The sequence below is a fragment of the Coturnix japonica genome, chromosome 2 (assembly GCF_054131305.1).
Source record: "Coturnix japonica strain WE chromosome 2, WE-NBRP24, whole genome shotgun sequence".
Taxonomy (NCBI): domain Eukaryota; kingdom Metazoa; phylum Chordata; class Aves; order Galliformes; family Phasianidae; genus Coturnix; species Coturnix japonica.
The window spans coordinates 46,594,918-46,610,859 of NC_140664.1; the positions used below are offsets into that span (position 1 = coordinate 46,594,918).

Here is a 15,942-nt window from a genome sequence, read left to right on the forward strand (position 1 = left end):
GCTGAAGTTAACTGAGTTTCAAAGAGATGAACACCCAGTTTGTCAAAAGCTCTAAAAACCTTGAGCACTTTGTTCTTTCATCCCCTGGCTGAGGCAGAACCCAAGCACCAGCCTCCAGATGTAGAATCTGCATTACCTGCAAAGGCATCTTCCAAAGGTGAATAAACTTGTCAGAGAGAACTGACAACTTGGGAATCTTTTCCATGGGAAAATCTTGCTGAAAGCGTGGGGCCAGAAAATGTTTGAGCATGGCAAAGGCAGAAGGAAGGTTAATCTAGCATGTTTTAAGACTCTTTTGATGTTCCAGACCGCTCCAGCCTAACTCCTAAATAACGATCTAACCAGAACGTACTGGCATCACAGCCATGGTCTGATCTTTCCTGTTACTCAGTCAGATGATAAAACAGCACAAGGAGTTCTTTGTTTACAAAACTGCATTTCTGAGGCAATTAAATATGAAATCAGCACCCCAGTACTGCTGTTGTAAACATTCCTGGCATTTTAAGCACACGCTTTGAACGAATAATGCACTGAAGACTTCCTTCCCTACAAGTACTTGTATGAATTTGCAAATAAGGCATGAATTTATGACCAGTCAGCAAGGCTTGGTGTTGCCCTCATCCATGTTTTTTTTTTGTACAACACAGGCGATGACTGCCAAACAGTTCCACCACCCTGCCCTTTCCACCAGCATGATCTCTCCTGCTGGCTAAAGAGCCTGAGCGTGCACTAGCATGAATCCCTTTCTAAACTCCCTACATCAAGGCACATCAAAGGCTTTCAGCCCCCTTCTTCAGCAAGTTCTAATTCATACCCTGAGCGAGGCTGGAGGACTGCTAAGATAAATCTATATAGCGATCTATTAACCAGCTGTTCTTAGGAACTTCCATGTATTTTACAAGAGGAATTTGTTTAAGGTATGCTCTTATCTAAGAGCATTTGTAAAGCTTTAGGAGATGACATATTAGATATTTTTAAAAGCTCCCTGATTTTATATGAACACTTGAGATACGGTAATCTGTGAAATTATTCAGATTTGTAGCACCGAGCATAAAGCTGTCTGGTTTTTGGACAGCCCTTTTGATTTACCACCCTGTGGTGAAATCTCTGCAGGAGTTTGGAGAAGGTCCAATTCTATTTGTTTAAAGTCCCGATCATGTGGCTTTGGCATTCCTAGCATATCCAGCAATCATTTGCTTTTAATTACCATTCATTTCAACCGCATAAGTAATGAATGTGGCTACCACATCCAACTTAAAGGCTGCGTAAACTCTTGAGTGGGGTGGAACTTTCTTCTATATAGAGGCTTAACTATAAATTTAACTCAAAATGTGAATCCTCTCAATTTATTTTAGGCAGGTATTTATTATAAGTATAAAATAAAAATAAATAAAAAGGAAATGAAAAAAGCCTTAAATGAAAGATTCCACACAATACACCTGATTCACTTCAGAAGTAATTTCCTGGCCTCCCCAACCTCTTGGTATGACTGCAAAAACCTTAAAGAAAAACAAGTTGATTTAACGTTTCTATTTATTCATGGTGTCCAGTTTCCAGAGGAGTCTGTGACTTGTAGTTTTAAACTCAATTTAGCATTTAAACTCATTTTCAGCTGGGTCCCAGTGGAGCAACAATTAGAAAAGGAAAGGAGTTCAAAGAAGAAGGGTTATAACCTTCCAGCAGTATGTTTGCCTGTGCTTAAAAAAAAAAATAAAAAAATCATCTCTATTACTATTCTTTCTCCATCCAGCAAACACTAAGTCCCACAGCCAGGCTGAGGACCTGCTGGCATTGGGAGATTCATTGGTAAGGTACAGGCCAAAACCCAGAAGTCCTACAAAGCAGCTAATTATGAAGGCTCCTTTTTAAGGATATTTGTTATTTGTGCCATGCTGAACGTCTACTACCAGCCAGTCCAACTTCTCTCTACATACAACACATTTCACACCAAATCAGAACAAGATGATCCCAAGAAAATTATGAAGAGAACCTACGCCGTGGGACACTCAGTCTGTGTTCAACCATGTGCTTTGAAGCTGAAGGCTCCAGCTGAGACTGTTGTCTCAGCAATTCAGACCCTGAACATATAGCACCGTATATTGCAGGAGTCTACCAAGCTGTGCAAACAAAGGCTTAAGAGGAACAGAGGTAAAGTAACTTGTCAGAACTTAGAACTGAACAAAGAGGTCTGAAAGTCAGGACCTGGGGCCTCCGTTTATGAAACTGTATGGAATTTATGTCATGGAGAGCTGGAATTTTTGTGTATTTTGATGAACTCATGAGTTAAATTTTGCATTCTATAGTAACAGCACTTCCCATAGCCAATGAATAGTACTCTTATGAATGGCATTCTGGTGTCATAAATTCAGCCTCAAGATTCAGCCCCTGCCAAAAACTGGCTACCAAAAGTCTTATTAGGAAGAACTGCACTTCATGACTATCGATGGTTAACTTGGCTTGTATGCCTTTCTACTCCCTCAGTTCTTGTATGCATACAATATGGGAGCCACCTCTGCGATCCACATCACAGGTTTTCACTGGTTTCAGTGCACATGTACCTCAGGACAAGATCTACCCACCATGACATGTAAGGCTGTGAGCTAAATGCATGCACAGGGCCCCCTTCATGCTGCCACAGCTCATTGATTGAGACTGCTTTTGCTGTCCACATAATGTCACCTACTAAAGTCAGAATGGATCATATCATGCTTGAGATAATGGGCTTTGTGAATGTAAATGAGAGTTTCAAGTGCTCTCAGATATCTGTAAAGTTTTTTGGTTTATATAGTCAGTGTGGCTTGAGAAACAGACTTCCTTATGAAAGATTAGATTTTTTTTAATTTGAGCATTACATTTTAGAGGCAATATTATTTTAAAAGCAAGAAGTGACTCTATGATAGTACAAAAGTACAAGTTCTGTGGTTCATCTACTGCTGCTAAAACCCTCCATTTTGAGAAGATGTATTTTTATAAAGAAGAAGCAAATTTGTGCCATGCCACTTGAAGAAAACTTAATGAAAGAAGTGACAGCGGTGTTTGTATGGAGACATGGCTGGTTGTGGATTAAAATTATCACCAGGACACGCTTTTAAAATAATTAAAGACAGGTCACGTAAAGTCATGAGCTACTGAAATTTGATATACAGACAAGGTAGACACAACACAGGGTAGACGGAGTGGTTTTGAATGGAAGGGAAAACCATGGCTTTCCCATCAAAACTCTCCTTTCCCTTGTTGTGTTTCCTGCTATTGCTGATAAGCTTAGTTGCTGTTTGAACCAGTCACACAGTGAAAGGATTAAAAATGGTGATAACTCATTAGCTGGAAGTGATCCTGCAGCAGTGTCTGGCTGGAACATACTGATAGCAACTGCAGCCTGCAATGTGGTTCCAATTGTTGCGTTCCTTTGAAATGTCACCGGGAAAGATGTACAGACAGACCTCCTGCTACAGGCCATCAATGCCTACTCTTCCTGTTTGATTTTTATTTAACTTACCATGAGTTGATCAGTTCCCAATGAAGCTGAAGGCACTTTGAAGCTCCTTTGAAAACTGAATTATCAAATGGAATTAGAGACCCATTCTATATTCACCTGTTTTTCATTTCATTAACGTGTATGCCTGCTTCTGGATCCACGACCCGAACAGTCCATCCGTTTTTCCCCCTTCATGCTGTCCCTTTCATGTCTCTGCCTTCCAATTTCCCTTTTTTCTCTTCAGATTATGGATCACTCAAATTCCATATGTTGATACAATCTGACTTCCTCTCTTCCTGATGCTCCTGCAGCTATACAAGCATCCACTGATGCCTGTTTCTCTAGCTGTTTCTCAGTCCTGCATCAAGCTTTCTTTCTTCTCTTCTCCTAGCCTTCAACCACAGTCCCAGCCAGCAACTGTCACCTCTGCAAGAGGTCTTCGATAACATCTTCAGACTCACAGCAGCCTTTACTGACCTTAGCTCATCAGACTACTTTTCATGCATTTGATGCAGTCTCATAAACCACAAAATAGGCACTACTTTTCTGAAATAATATGCTCTGTGATCTTATTGTAATTGACTGCATCATCTGTAAAGCCACCATCCATTTCTTATTTTAGAACCACATCTGCATTTTAGATTACACTAGCGCACTGACTCAGAGGAGCTGAATAATGTGAGCTTTGTCAGTAGTAACTTAACAGGATGGCATATGCACATACATACCTTGGCATTTTGAAGAGGAGGTTGGTAACTGGAGGGTCGGTAGTACCTCCTCTGGGTAGCATCAGTATGAATGTCTCCAAGAAATAGCTCCTCCACGAGGTGATCTAAATTGTGATGCAGATACTGCTTCTCCACGCGGATCAGCTGGAGTTCATGCATGGCAAAATTCAGAGCCTTGGTGCATTCACATCCATTCTCTTCTCTGAGCAAATCATAGCTCACATCCTGCTCCCAGGGACTATCTTCTGGTATAAATCCAGGACATGTATTGTTGACCAACTCACTTAATTTTTTGGCTACTGCTTCGTTGTGGCTTATGATCTGTATGTTGCGCAGCTGATAATCTGCTTCAGTACCCCCTCGGATGATCCAGGATGCTTGGCGAAGGCGAATTTTGCCACGTATAACTAATGTGTAGATAGGGTTAGTGCAGCGATTGCCACCATAGTAAAACTGATATGCTTTGAATGTATTATTGTGATAGAATCTGTAAGATCTTGTGATGAACTCTGGGCCTGCTCTGACTTCACAGCTGTGGGAAGACAGAAAGGAAATTTTAGCAAGGTGGCACGTCATGTACACTACAGGTGACAAGAATGAGCAGGAGTCCACAGATATCTGGGTACTCACGTCCCTCTGAAATGAAGTAAATAGGGACTAGGTAACCATGATCTGCCAATTCACCAAGAATTTCCTCTGCTATTATAGAAACATACAGTTTCACGGTGATTGTATCTACCTAAGGGTTTACTCTCTGTAGATTTAAATACTTTGAGTCATATTTCACTTTTCCTTTTTGTCTAAGGACTACCATGTGACTAATTTTATGAAAAAAGTCACAGCTTATTAAACATCTATTCTTCTCTTTGCATGGTAGATTTAGCAAAAGCACTGATAACATCAGAAAGCGAAATGCCAAATATCCACAGAACAGGACAAGGAACTGGCTTCTGCAGCTGCTGCAAAGGCTCCACTGTAGTGTACTGCCTGGTCTGGTCTGCAGAGACCTGTAGAATCTCGTCCTCAGCTTTTCCACTCAACGTTTCAAGAGGGGTGGCACTTCTGCCATTTAATGCAAATCTCCTGTTTGGACAGAAGTTAGACCATGCAGTATTGAGGTTTGTTAACAAAGAAGTATTTTTTTTCTCTTTTACTGAAGATGTGAATAGCAGTTAAATACCAGTTTCTCTAGAAAGTCCTTTTGTACCTTCAAACTTGTTCCCCTTTTTTTGTCATCTGCAATGCTTAATGTAAATACATTCTAATAAAAAGCCCACGATTCCCCTACTACAACTCACTTGAAATGAATGGGCAACTATTGCCTGCTGAGACACGCAAGCAAAATAGCTCTCTGAATTAAAAATTATCATGTATGGGTTGGAAAAGAACTGGTGAAGTACAGCTTCTTAATTTCTTCTGCTAAAACAACTAACTTGTGCTAGACAAACGCTCTGAAAATAAGGATCCATTCAAAGGATCTAATGCATGCAGTCCAAGATAATATAATGTTACATTTGAATAAGCATTTTGGCAACTTGATGGTCCTTTTTCTATTCAGAAAGAGATTTAAAGATATTTCACAGTGTGCTGTTTTAAATCCAGACTACAAATTGATTCATCAAGACAGTTTCATAGTATGCTATTCCTATGTACATAACACAGCTCCTTTTCTTTTATACATAAGCTTATTATAAAGCATTTGGAATGTAAAGTATCACCATACTATCACCATATTAAATAAATTAGTTCCCCTGCTTGTTAAAGTGGGAATTTTCATCCTTCCTTCTTTGTTTCCTTCCCCTTTTCTCTTCCACATACACCACTCAAGCATGTTTGATCATGTTTGATCATTCCTTACCCAGTAGAGACCCAGTGTCCTTCTATATTGGGAGGCATTTGCACAGTGATGCGGGCCCCATTGTGGAGGTGTTTCAGCATGTGATGACACTGTGACTCCTTGAAAGCCCTCCATGCACTCTTCTCTAAGGAGCGGGGGTGGGACCTGCTGTCTGGATGAAGAAGAGCAGAACCTTCTCCCAGCCCTGCAATAGAAAAGCAGAAATTAACCAGAGATCCCAGTAAGAGAGCCTTCAACATGATAAAGGCGGTTGAGAACATCTTGAGGTTGAATAACACTTGCTCACAATGTTATGTGTCTGGGAAAGAAGAGGCTGCATTTCTTGTCTCATTTGAAAAATAAAAAAAATATGCAATGCTCTTCTTCTCTGTAGCTCCGCAAGGGCTTGAACTGAAGTGCTCCATTTCTATACCCAGTGATGTGGCTCTAGAGCTAAATTTTACAGACACCTCTTTAATCTCTGGTCAGGACAGTCAGAAATCTGGGTCTTGGAACTCCCAGAAAGTTGCATCCAGATCTGGAGATAAACTTTGTGGTTTCAGCCCCCCTCTAATTTGAACACTTCTATACTAAACTTGCAAACAAAGGCTGCTCTTGAAAGCCAAGGGAAAAACAGATCTTAAAAGCAAAGCCTCTGCACACAGGAAGCCTCTGTGATGACTGAGGTGGTCAATTAGAGGCCGATTCTGCTATTTTTATTTTAAAGGAGAAGAGGAATTTGAAAAGCTAATTTTGTCTCCATCACACAGCAATTTTGGTTTCTTGTAATGTATACATACAAAACCCACCAGTGATCTTTTTACACAGTATTAATTGGACAAAATGAATACGGAGCTTCAGGAGGAATGCGTCTTTATTCTTTTAGGCACCAAGTGCTCTTAGATACATTGGAAACATGGATCATGGATAGTGGGTGGGAAACTGTTAATACTTTACCAAAAGGAATTTAAGAACCTCCGGGCTAGGAAAAGAATATGGGGTGTGCCCTGGAAGCCAGTCTGGCTGTCTGGGGAGAGGGAAGGCTCAATGACATGCGCTCCCAGGGGTCAGAGTTAGGGTTTGCCCTGTCTTTTCTCATGACTTTCCTGCCCAACTTGGCTCTGGAACCAGGCTCTTTTCTATGCAGTCCAAGCCACCAAACTAGACCCTGCTCTGTATTCCCCCGGTCAGACATCAAAATATGAGTCATGAAGAGCAACCTCTAAATGTAAGGTCTGACATTCAGGCTGATGTTAAGGCTGTGCTCAGTCCCACCATGCACAGTATTGCTGCAGAACTTACAAGAAAATTGGCATTATTCATTTTTAGCTAGATGCCATTTCCAAGCTTTGCCATTTCCTAATGCAAACAGAAAACTGTGTCGGTGACTCATGATGTTGTCTAGGCCTTATGTCTTCTGGAATAAACTTAGGTTAACACCTGGGAAAATGGCATTGCCAGAAATACAAATACATGCCACCTATTTGAAAAGAGCAGTTTCTACTGTGAACAAAGGCGAAGAGTTTTCCAGTAGGCAGAGTAAAGTGTGATCAGAAACGTAACTATAAATACTTGAATGTAAACAGCACTTATCACTGAATGATCTTGTGATTTAATGAGATTAACTGATACAATTTCACAGTCTTTATTAGGAGATTTAGCAGCTTTGTTGCAGTTTACCACTAATTCTTCCTTCTGAATGAGAATTTATGGCCTTCCTTTCTACAGGGTAATAAATATGAGATGCTTTGATATCTGAGCATGCCATCTGAGATGCACTTAAAGGACTTTCAGAGGGTCAGTACTTTTTTCTTTCTGAAAGCCAGTCTTCTCAGGCCTTTTTGCAATGCTGAGCAGTCTCTCTTGTGCATCAAACAACAGTTGTTCTGAAGCAAGAAATGGCAGGACCACTTCCAAAGCAGTATGACCACACCAGAACGATGCTCTCCTGAAGCTGACAATCTTTTGAGAGGCAGGATTTAATAGATAGGACTTTCATCAGTCTTTCATGGATGCAGCCTCCTGGCCCTAAGCCAGCATCTCTTGGCAGCCTAGCTCACCTGGAAAAGAACTCAGCTCTCAAAAACTTGAGCTTATCGGGTCTATCTGAAACCCTGTGGGCATGGGACTGATGTCACAGGCCCTTATGCTGCCAGAAGAACAAGTTCAGCCAGGTCCGGTGAAATTTACCATACACTTATTCCTGTTGTTATGAACCACAGCTAATGTTTGAGACCTTCTCCTTCAACAAGTTTTCCCATCCCTACATCTATACACACTCAAAAAATTCAGCACGTTCTCTTTAACGGAGCGCTTCTGTCCATGGCTCTTTTGTGTCAGAAAGGACAGTGCCTGCAAGGTACATGCTGGATGTTGGAGCTATCACTACTAACCCTTCCAACAGAAACACAGCTATCAGGATGCCTTCTGCAGAGAAATTATCTCACATTGAAAAAGCCTTTGAAAATTTCCATTTTTGCCTGGAGCTGTTAAGCATTTGAAGTCTGCCATTAAGAGGAGGTTTTGAAATGGTTTGAGTGACTTTTTCCAAGGCAGATGTATCACGCACGTTGCTTTTAGGCTGTTGTGCTTTTCATAACACATGTTATATGATTCATAAATACAGATGCACTTGAAAATGAATGATTTATTCATTTAAACATATTTGGGTGTTTAATTTCTTCAAGCAAAAATCCTCCTGCAGAAGGATACCATCTTGTATGTGTACATAGCAAAAGAGAAGATGTGTTATATGCTGCCAATTATTCCCTGGAGGAAATAATGAGAAGAGGGGTTTTTGAAAAGGAGTCAAACGTTCTGTGACATCATGCAGTGCCTTTTTGATATTGCTTAGAAGTAAGCTGGCCTCTAGCTCTCCCTGGAAGTACAGCTGGGTGTAGTTCTATCTTGCAAACAACAAACTGCATCCAGTGGATGGGAGATTTGCATTGTCAGCCACAGAGATCTGTATCTGAGAAGTGAGCATGTGCTCAGGATTCATCCATCAAACTGTGACAAATGATGATGGGAAGAAGTTTAAGTCAAGACAGGCACGAGAACATAAGGACTGTAGAGATTGGGGAAGAGATGTAGAAGACACACACAAGCCAGGCAACATCCCATACGTTGGACATGACTATCAGAATACAGATTATGCTGTAAGATTAAAAGGCAATGATGGGACCCTTTACCTTGCTCGCTACATTTTTCAATGTTTATGTTGCTGAGGTAAGGAAATACTTAATTTAGCAGAACCTTCTTTCTCACTGAGTCATAATTTCAACACTTTTGTTTATAACTACATATGCTTGTGTGACTTCCAGTCAAAGGTGCCCTAACTTCTCTCATGTTACCTAAAAACCCCTCACAAAGACTGGTGATGTACTTTCTGTGCAAGACATGAAGCTGAACACTGTCTCCTTTGCATTTCCACACTGGGTAATTCAAAGCAGCACAGAATCCCTTGCTCCCCTTTGGCAGTGCACAGTGAAGTGTTCTGCAAAACTGAGGCCTCCTGGGGATAATGGCATTCACTGTAAAAGATCTACTTGGCGATGTTCGAAGTTGGACTCTGCTGGAAGGCTTAAGATTAAAACGTGCTTTCACAAAACTGGGAAAAGAATTTCACGGCTCTTAAAAGCCCACTTTGGAGCCCAAGCATGGTTGCAACATACTTGGAGCCACTACTTTCATTCAGAAGGATCCAGCTCTGCTATTCCCTATAGCACAGACAGATGATAGGGTTCAGAACCTCCATGATAAGCCACATATTTCAGACTCAAGGTCTGACACTTTTAATTTATTTTTTTTAATGTGAAATGAAGGGATCTCACACATTCATAAAAGACAGTCCACCATCCAATTATTCAAAAGTGTGACAGACTTAAAAACCCATTCTTTGCATGGTGCTAATGGCAGCATTTTTGTGAAGCCTCTGGTTAACACTTCCTGTAGCTACATGATGACCACAGACCATAAGATTGTATCACTCTCCTGGTGGTGGCTGCCTATTCACAGCAGCAAGTCCAAAAGAAGTAAGAAAATTCCAGAGCCCATTAAAAATGCCTCCTAGAAAAGCAAAACAAAGAACAAATGCATTTTTGATGCATTGATAACCAGCTTCACTTTCATAATCAAGACCTAGCAGCACAGATCACAGTACAGCTTTAGCACCAAGGTTTTAATAGAAGACAGTACACAAGGTGCTACAGCTCCATCTCCCAGCTGGGAATCCCCTTCAGTGCCTCATAGATCAAGCATTACAGAGGTAGAGCCAACAACCATCAGAGTGGGGAAGCAAGGTGTGGGCAGCTGCCAGGTGAGAATGCATAGCTGGCAGCACCCACTGCACCAGGTGTTGATAAGGCGGGGGCTTCAAGCTCTGGGGTTCACCCATAAACCTCTATCTGATGTGGGAACAACCACTGCAGATAAAAATAATTGGAAGGTAAGATGGGTTACTTTCAAGTTCTTCAAAGATTTCTGCACGTAGCTGCGAGTGAAATACCAATCTCAAAAGGGTGATGTGCTGGCAGCTGGTTACCCAAACGTGTTTCAGAAGTTGCTTGCAAAAAGATTTTCACAAACTTTTCTATGAAAAACTGTGAGCTGCTCTACTCAATGGCTCAGTTTTTGGAAAAATAGTATGCAAATAATGTAGAATTGCGCCATCAATAATGATAAGTAATGTTGTGCTTGAGCACAAATTCTAATCTTTTAATTCATATCTAGACACCACGGGCAAATTCTGTTCTCAGCTTTGCAAGATTGCAAAAGTATAGCTCGAATAATCTTAAAGGTTAAACTTTAGATTTAAATCAGTTTAATTAACAAACACCTCTACCAGAATGGAAATCACAGCTTCAAATATGGCCAAGTGAAGCACTTCAAAACATGGGCTTCTAGCTACTACACCTTCAGCAAACTCACCTTTGGCCCAATGGGAGGATAAATGTTAATGAAAAGTATGGCTAAAAACTGGGTTTAGGTTGGGATTGCTCAGGAGGAACTGCTTGGTCTTTCATTTGCAGCCCTGCAAAGTCCAGAGGAGCACCATTCTGCTACAAATTAAAACAATCTCAGGTGGTAGTCCAAGTGCAAAACACATAATGACATTTGAACATGCAGGCTGCAGCTCTGCTTCGAGCCCTTTTCAAGTTCAAACTTGTTTGAAACATTAAAAACCTTACCACAGATAAAGGATAATTGGCAGGATTAAGTTTATAGCTCTCCTTATCTGGGCAGTCGCCCTGCACAATTAAATAAATACACATTTGGATTACTCTCTTTCTTGATGTGGGAGAGTGCTAGATAATGCCCGTGACAGGCCTTCGGCTGCAGTGCAAACTTGTGTAATTACAGTGGGGAATATAATGTCCTGTTACCAAGCCGCTGTCTGTGTTTATCAGTGTTTTCCCTATACTCAGAACTTCAAACAGTCCTCTCACAGGATCAGGACCTAAATTAGCTGCTGTGAACAAAGGGGCCGGGAAAGGAAAGCTGAATTTCCTGGTCATAAAAGCAGGCAGGACAATGATTTCCCTTAACAGGTATCCGCTGATGTTCCTGTGCACGCAGGGCTTGCAGGCACAGCTGCCAAAGAACCTCACGCCCTCACGGACCAGAAAGAAGCACTGCAGAGTGTGAAAGAGCCTGAAGGGAGATAAGGTGTCCTTTGATGGCAGAGCTAGAAAGAAGCTCCTCAAGGCTATGTGCCTCAGGCTTAGTCTCTTTGCTATCTTACAGCTCTGTCCTCGCTTGGAGGAGACCAGAGAACCCAGCACTGAGCAGCTATATGATGCTCTACTAAGTGTGAGCCTGGCTGCTAATTTAGATCGCTGCAGCTCTGGATGCCAAGAGTAAAGCCACCTCTGCCCAGTGGGAATGCTTTCCTCCAGAGACACAAGGGGTTAATTAAAGCCCACCTCCACGCGGGGCAGCCCTATACCAAAGTGCAATCCAATCTCGACAGTAGTTGGGTCTCACCCCCTTTGAAGCCGACATCTGGTCTCCATCATGGACATCTGCACACTGCTGCACGGCCTGCAGGCCACGGCCCGTCCTCCACACACGGCGCGGCTGTTTGTTCAGGTGGGCCTTGAGTCCACGCAAAGACAGCGCTAGCCAGCTTGCCATGGGCCATCGCACCCCCAGCAGCCCTACTTAGAGCACTGCGTCCATAATTAAAACATTACTGTTCTAAAACGCTGGGTGTACTTGCCATCAGCATGCTGTGTGCCAGTTTTGGGCTCCATCGCTCACCAGCCTGTCTCCTACACACACCACCACCATCTCCTCCTTGGCAAGCCCACAGCCAAGCTACAGAGGATGGGTGAAACTGAATTTACGCTGATGAAATTGTGAATAAAACCGAGTCTATCTCTCCCTGCCAAACCCCCCTTTTACTCTTTTATTCATTGTCTTCCAGATTGCCAAATGAAGCATGTTACAGAGGGAACAGATCTCATGTGCCTCCAGCACAGAGTGCAATTTTGGCCCATTTTACAGACGTGGGTATTTACATCGTATATACTTTCTTATTTTCCATAAACAGGTTTTGAATTTAAACACTAATTTAAACAAAATTGCCTGTGAACTTTTAAAAGCATAAACAGTTTTACCCTGAAAAGCCCAGCAGTCTTGTCTTCATCTTTATTAGGGCTATTTCCATGATGTTATCAACAAATTGTTTTAGTTAGGGTTTCTAATTCACCATTCCAGCACTAACATATTCAGAAATAAGCTAAAGTTTCTTCTTAGCATCTGTACTTGTTAAAAAAAAGTTTACGTTTCCAAAAGAAATTAGCCAAATTTGTTTTGAACCCTCTTGGAGGTGACTCTTATTAATCAGGTTTTCTGGAGCAGAACGATCTTAACTTTTGACATCTGAAACTTCTGTGGCTTTCTCTCTAAGCAAAGAAAACAGCGATAATGGACAACTTCCAGCTGCAAACCTCTTATGATATTGCACAGGTTTTATTTTGACTAAGGAACACAAGTTTTTCCAAATAGTAATTCAGCAACGTTAAAGTAGGCATTTCTTAACATAATGCTTTAGTCTTATAGGACATTCTAACTTGCTTTATAAAGCTTTAAACCCTAAATACACACACACACACCCTCTTGCTCACTTTTAACCCTTAATTTGCCAGGTGCAATAGAAACGTTGTGGACAACATGACATGGTGTAAAGAGGCTTAGCACTGCAGTCCCCTGGGACTGCTGGTTGTTCTTACACATCACTAGCTCAGGCTGGCCACTGGCTGAAGGATGCTCCTACTGACTCCATGGCACACAGAGAAAACTCCAGGCCAAGTTAAAGCTAACAGGCGTATATAGACTGGCTGAACTTCAGTCCACTGCATGACACCAATGGCATTTTCAAGCTTTTAAGGGTGGCAACTTCCCCACGCTCAAAGCTGAGATCCAAACTGCGCACTGATACTTTGCTGAGGTGTGGATGTTTACACACAAGCCACTGAGCTGCATCGTTCTGCAAGAATACAGGTATACTTTATTTGGTGAAACATAACCACAGATGGAAAAAATAGACTATTTTCCTACTTCATGCTCTTTTGGCAGCTGCTTTTTTGATCTGATCATCAGCCTTGATTTGTTTCCCGCTCCAGCCAGGGTTCAGCACTGCTCTGTAATTCCAAGCAGATGAGCCGGGGAGTCCAACCCTGTAATTACACCTCCTCTCCTTACCCTCTAACTCCAAGCCTCCCATTTTCACTCTTACATCTCGGATCACAAGAGTTTTAAGAAACACCTTCAGCGTCCCAGCGGGTCTGGCTTAACTAAACACATTTATGCTCTCTCTAGATTTCATTGCTGAGCTGTGAGAAGGGTATAAGCCCCCTCCTGGGGAACAAGGTCTTTTGCTCTTTGTCTCTCGAAACAAAATACACAATCAGAAGTCCATGCTCTTTATTATTTATTGAATACCATCTGTGTGCTTAGCACTTGTACAAACACAGAGAGGCAATCCCCGCTTCACAAAATCAATCCCAGGAATAGCTCTGAAACCCTTATCCCCCGCTCACAGATCTCACCCTGAATCCACGTAGGTTACTCGCATTCTAACAGCTAAAGCAAATCCCTCTTTTTACAAGCCAGCTCAGGGTCCTACGAAATGTAACTGAAGAAGTCTGGATGCTACAAAGTACTCTCGAGTTAAGAATGTGCTTCAGAACGATGCTGCGACTTGAGGAGTTTGAGTCACTCTTGGAGAACGACACCTCGCCTGGATTTCTCAAATCTGGCTGCCAAATGTTAGACATACCGAAGCAGCTAATTAAATAACCTCCCTTTCAGAAGTCGCTCTTGAAGAACACCGGGATTCTAGACAAACGAGCTGGATGCACGCAGCACACACGAGTTTAAATACATAAGGCACCAAACTTCTGCCTGCCTGGGGTTTCGGAGACACGTCAGGCTGAGGCTTAGCACACCAGCGGGCGGTGTCATCCCGAGCCCCCGCTGCCCTATGCCGGCAAATGCCGCAGCAAGCACTTCCCGGCCGCAAACTTCCTCCTCGGCCGCAGGTGAGGCAGGGTCCGCCAGGGTCGGACCATCTCCTGGCAACGCCCGACGCGTCGCTGAGCCAGCTGCCCGTCCAGCCGCTCCGTCCCAAATCCACGGGCACGCAAGGTGCCCAGCCGAGCAGGACAGAGGCACGGCACCTCGCTGCTCCCAAGTTTTATTCACCAACGAGCAGAAGGTCCGCGTGGCTGCGCTCCTACCCCTCATCCGGACCCACTCCGCAGGACGAGAGCACCACCCGCGCCCCGTCCCCACCCGCGGAGCCGCCGGGTTCCCCGCACTCACCGTGCAGCAGCAGGGCCGGGAACAGGTACCGCATCAGGCTGCCGTACGGGACGGACATCTCCGCGCTCCGTGCCGGGGCCGTGCCGCGCTCAGCGCCGTGCCGGGCAGCCCATGGCCGGCACTAGGGGGCGGGAGGCTGGAGGGGCGGCAGCGCGGCCGGGACACACCGCCTCTCCTTTGGAAACACGTTCCTCGCTCGTGAGCTCGGGCTCCGGTCGCTGCGTCGTCACCCGTATCCACGAAGCGCGGCGGCGGCTCCGCTTCATATTTCCCCTTCCAGAGGGAGGAGGAGGGGTCGGGAGGTGGGGACTCCCGCTCTGCCGCCGCCGGGAGGGGTGGAGGGCGGGCTGGAGGGGCGGCCCGTGGGGTGTACGCCGCCGGGCGGGGGCGGGTCGGGGGGGTGGGAAGGGGGGTGGTCGCCGATGGTGTTGGGGCGGTCCGAGTGCTGCCGTGTGGTCCTCGGCAGGTACGGTGTTGTTGTGTGACGCTGTGGGCAGGGGGACAGAAGTCGAGGAGAGGAAGCGTTTTGGCTGCGGTTCTCCACATCAATTAGATGTTTTAAAGAACAGGCGTCTGAGTTGCTGCCTTTGATTTTTTGCGTTCCGCACGTTTTCCCATGGCCGCAGAATCACAGCACGTCGTGAGTTGGAAGGGGTCCACAAGGACCATCGAGTCCAACTCCCCGCTCCACGCAGACCACCCAAAATCCTAACACTGTGCCTGAGAGCGGTGTCCAAACGCTCCTTGGCACTTGGGGCCATCACCGCTGTGCATCCTGTTCCATGCCCACCGCCCTGTGGTGCAGCCCCTCTCCCCGACTCCCAGCCGCCCCTCCCCTGGCACAGCTCCATGCTGTTCCCTCGGGCCCTGTCGCTGTCACACAGAGCAGAGCTCAGCGCTGCCCTCCGCTCCCTGTGAGGAGCTGCAGCCGCCATCAGGCCTCCATCAGCTCCTCTGCTCTGTGCTGAGCTCACCCAGGGACCTCAGTCACCCCGAGTCTTACGTCCTGGTCATGCAAACACACGTTGTACATGTTAACAACTTGTGCCTGAGTTTGGGTGCAGGGCTTTATT

The 15,942-nt window shown here is 44.2% G+C and overlaps 1 protein-coding gene across 1 annotated transcript in view; it reads right to left on the minus strand.

The window, feature by feature from the left end:
- Positions 1-15,109, minus strand: part of APCDD1 (APC down-regulated 1) — a 28,287-nt gene extending 13,178 nt beyond the window's left edge. The window contains exons 1-3 of the mRNA XM_015855369.3: positions 14,870-15,109; positions 6,062-6,245; positions 4,204-4,735 (exon numbers count right to left, since the gene is read on the minus strand). Of these exons, the coding sequence (XP_015710855.2) occupies positions 4,204-4,735; positions 6,062-6,245; positions 14,870-14,927 (774 nt within the window). The 5' untranslated portion in view covers positions 14,928-15,109. The remainder of the gene's footprint in view (positions 1-4,203; positions 4,736-6,061; positions 6,246-14,869) is intronic.
- Positions 15,110-15,942: the final 833 nt, after the last annotated feature.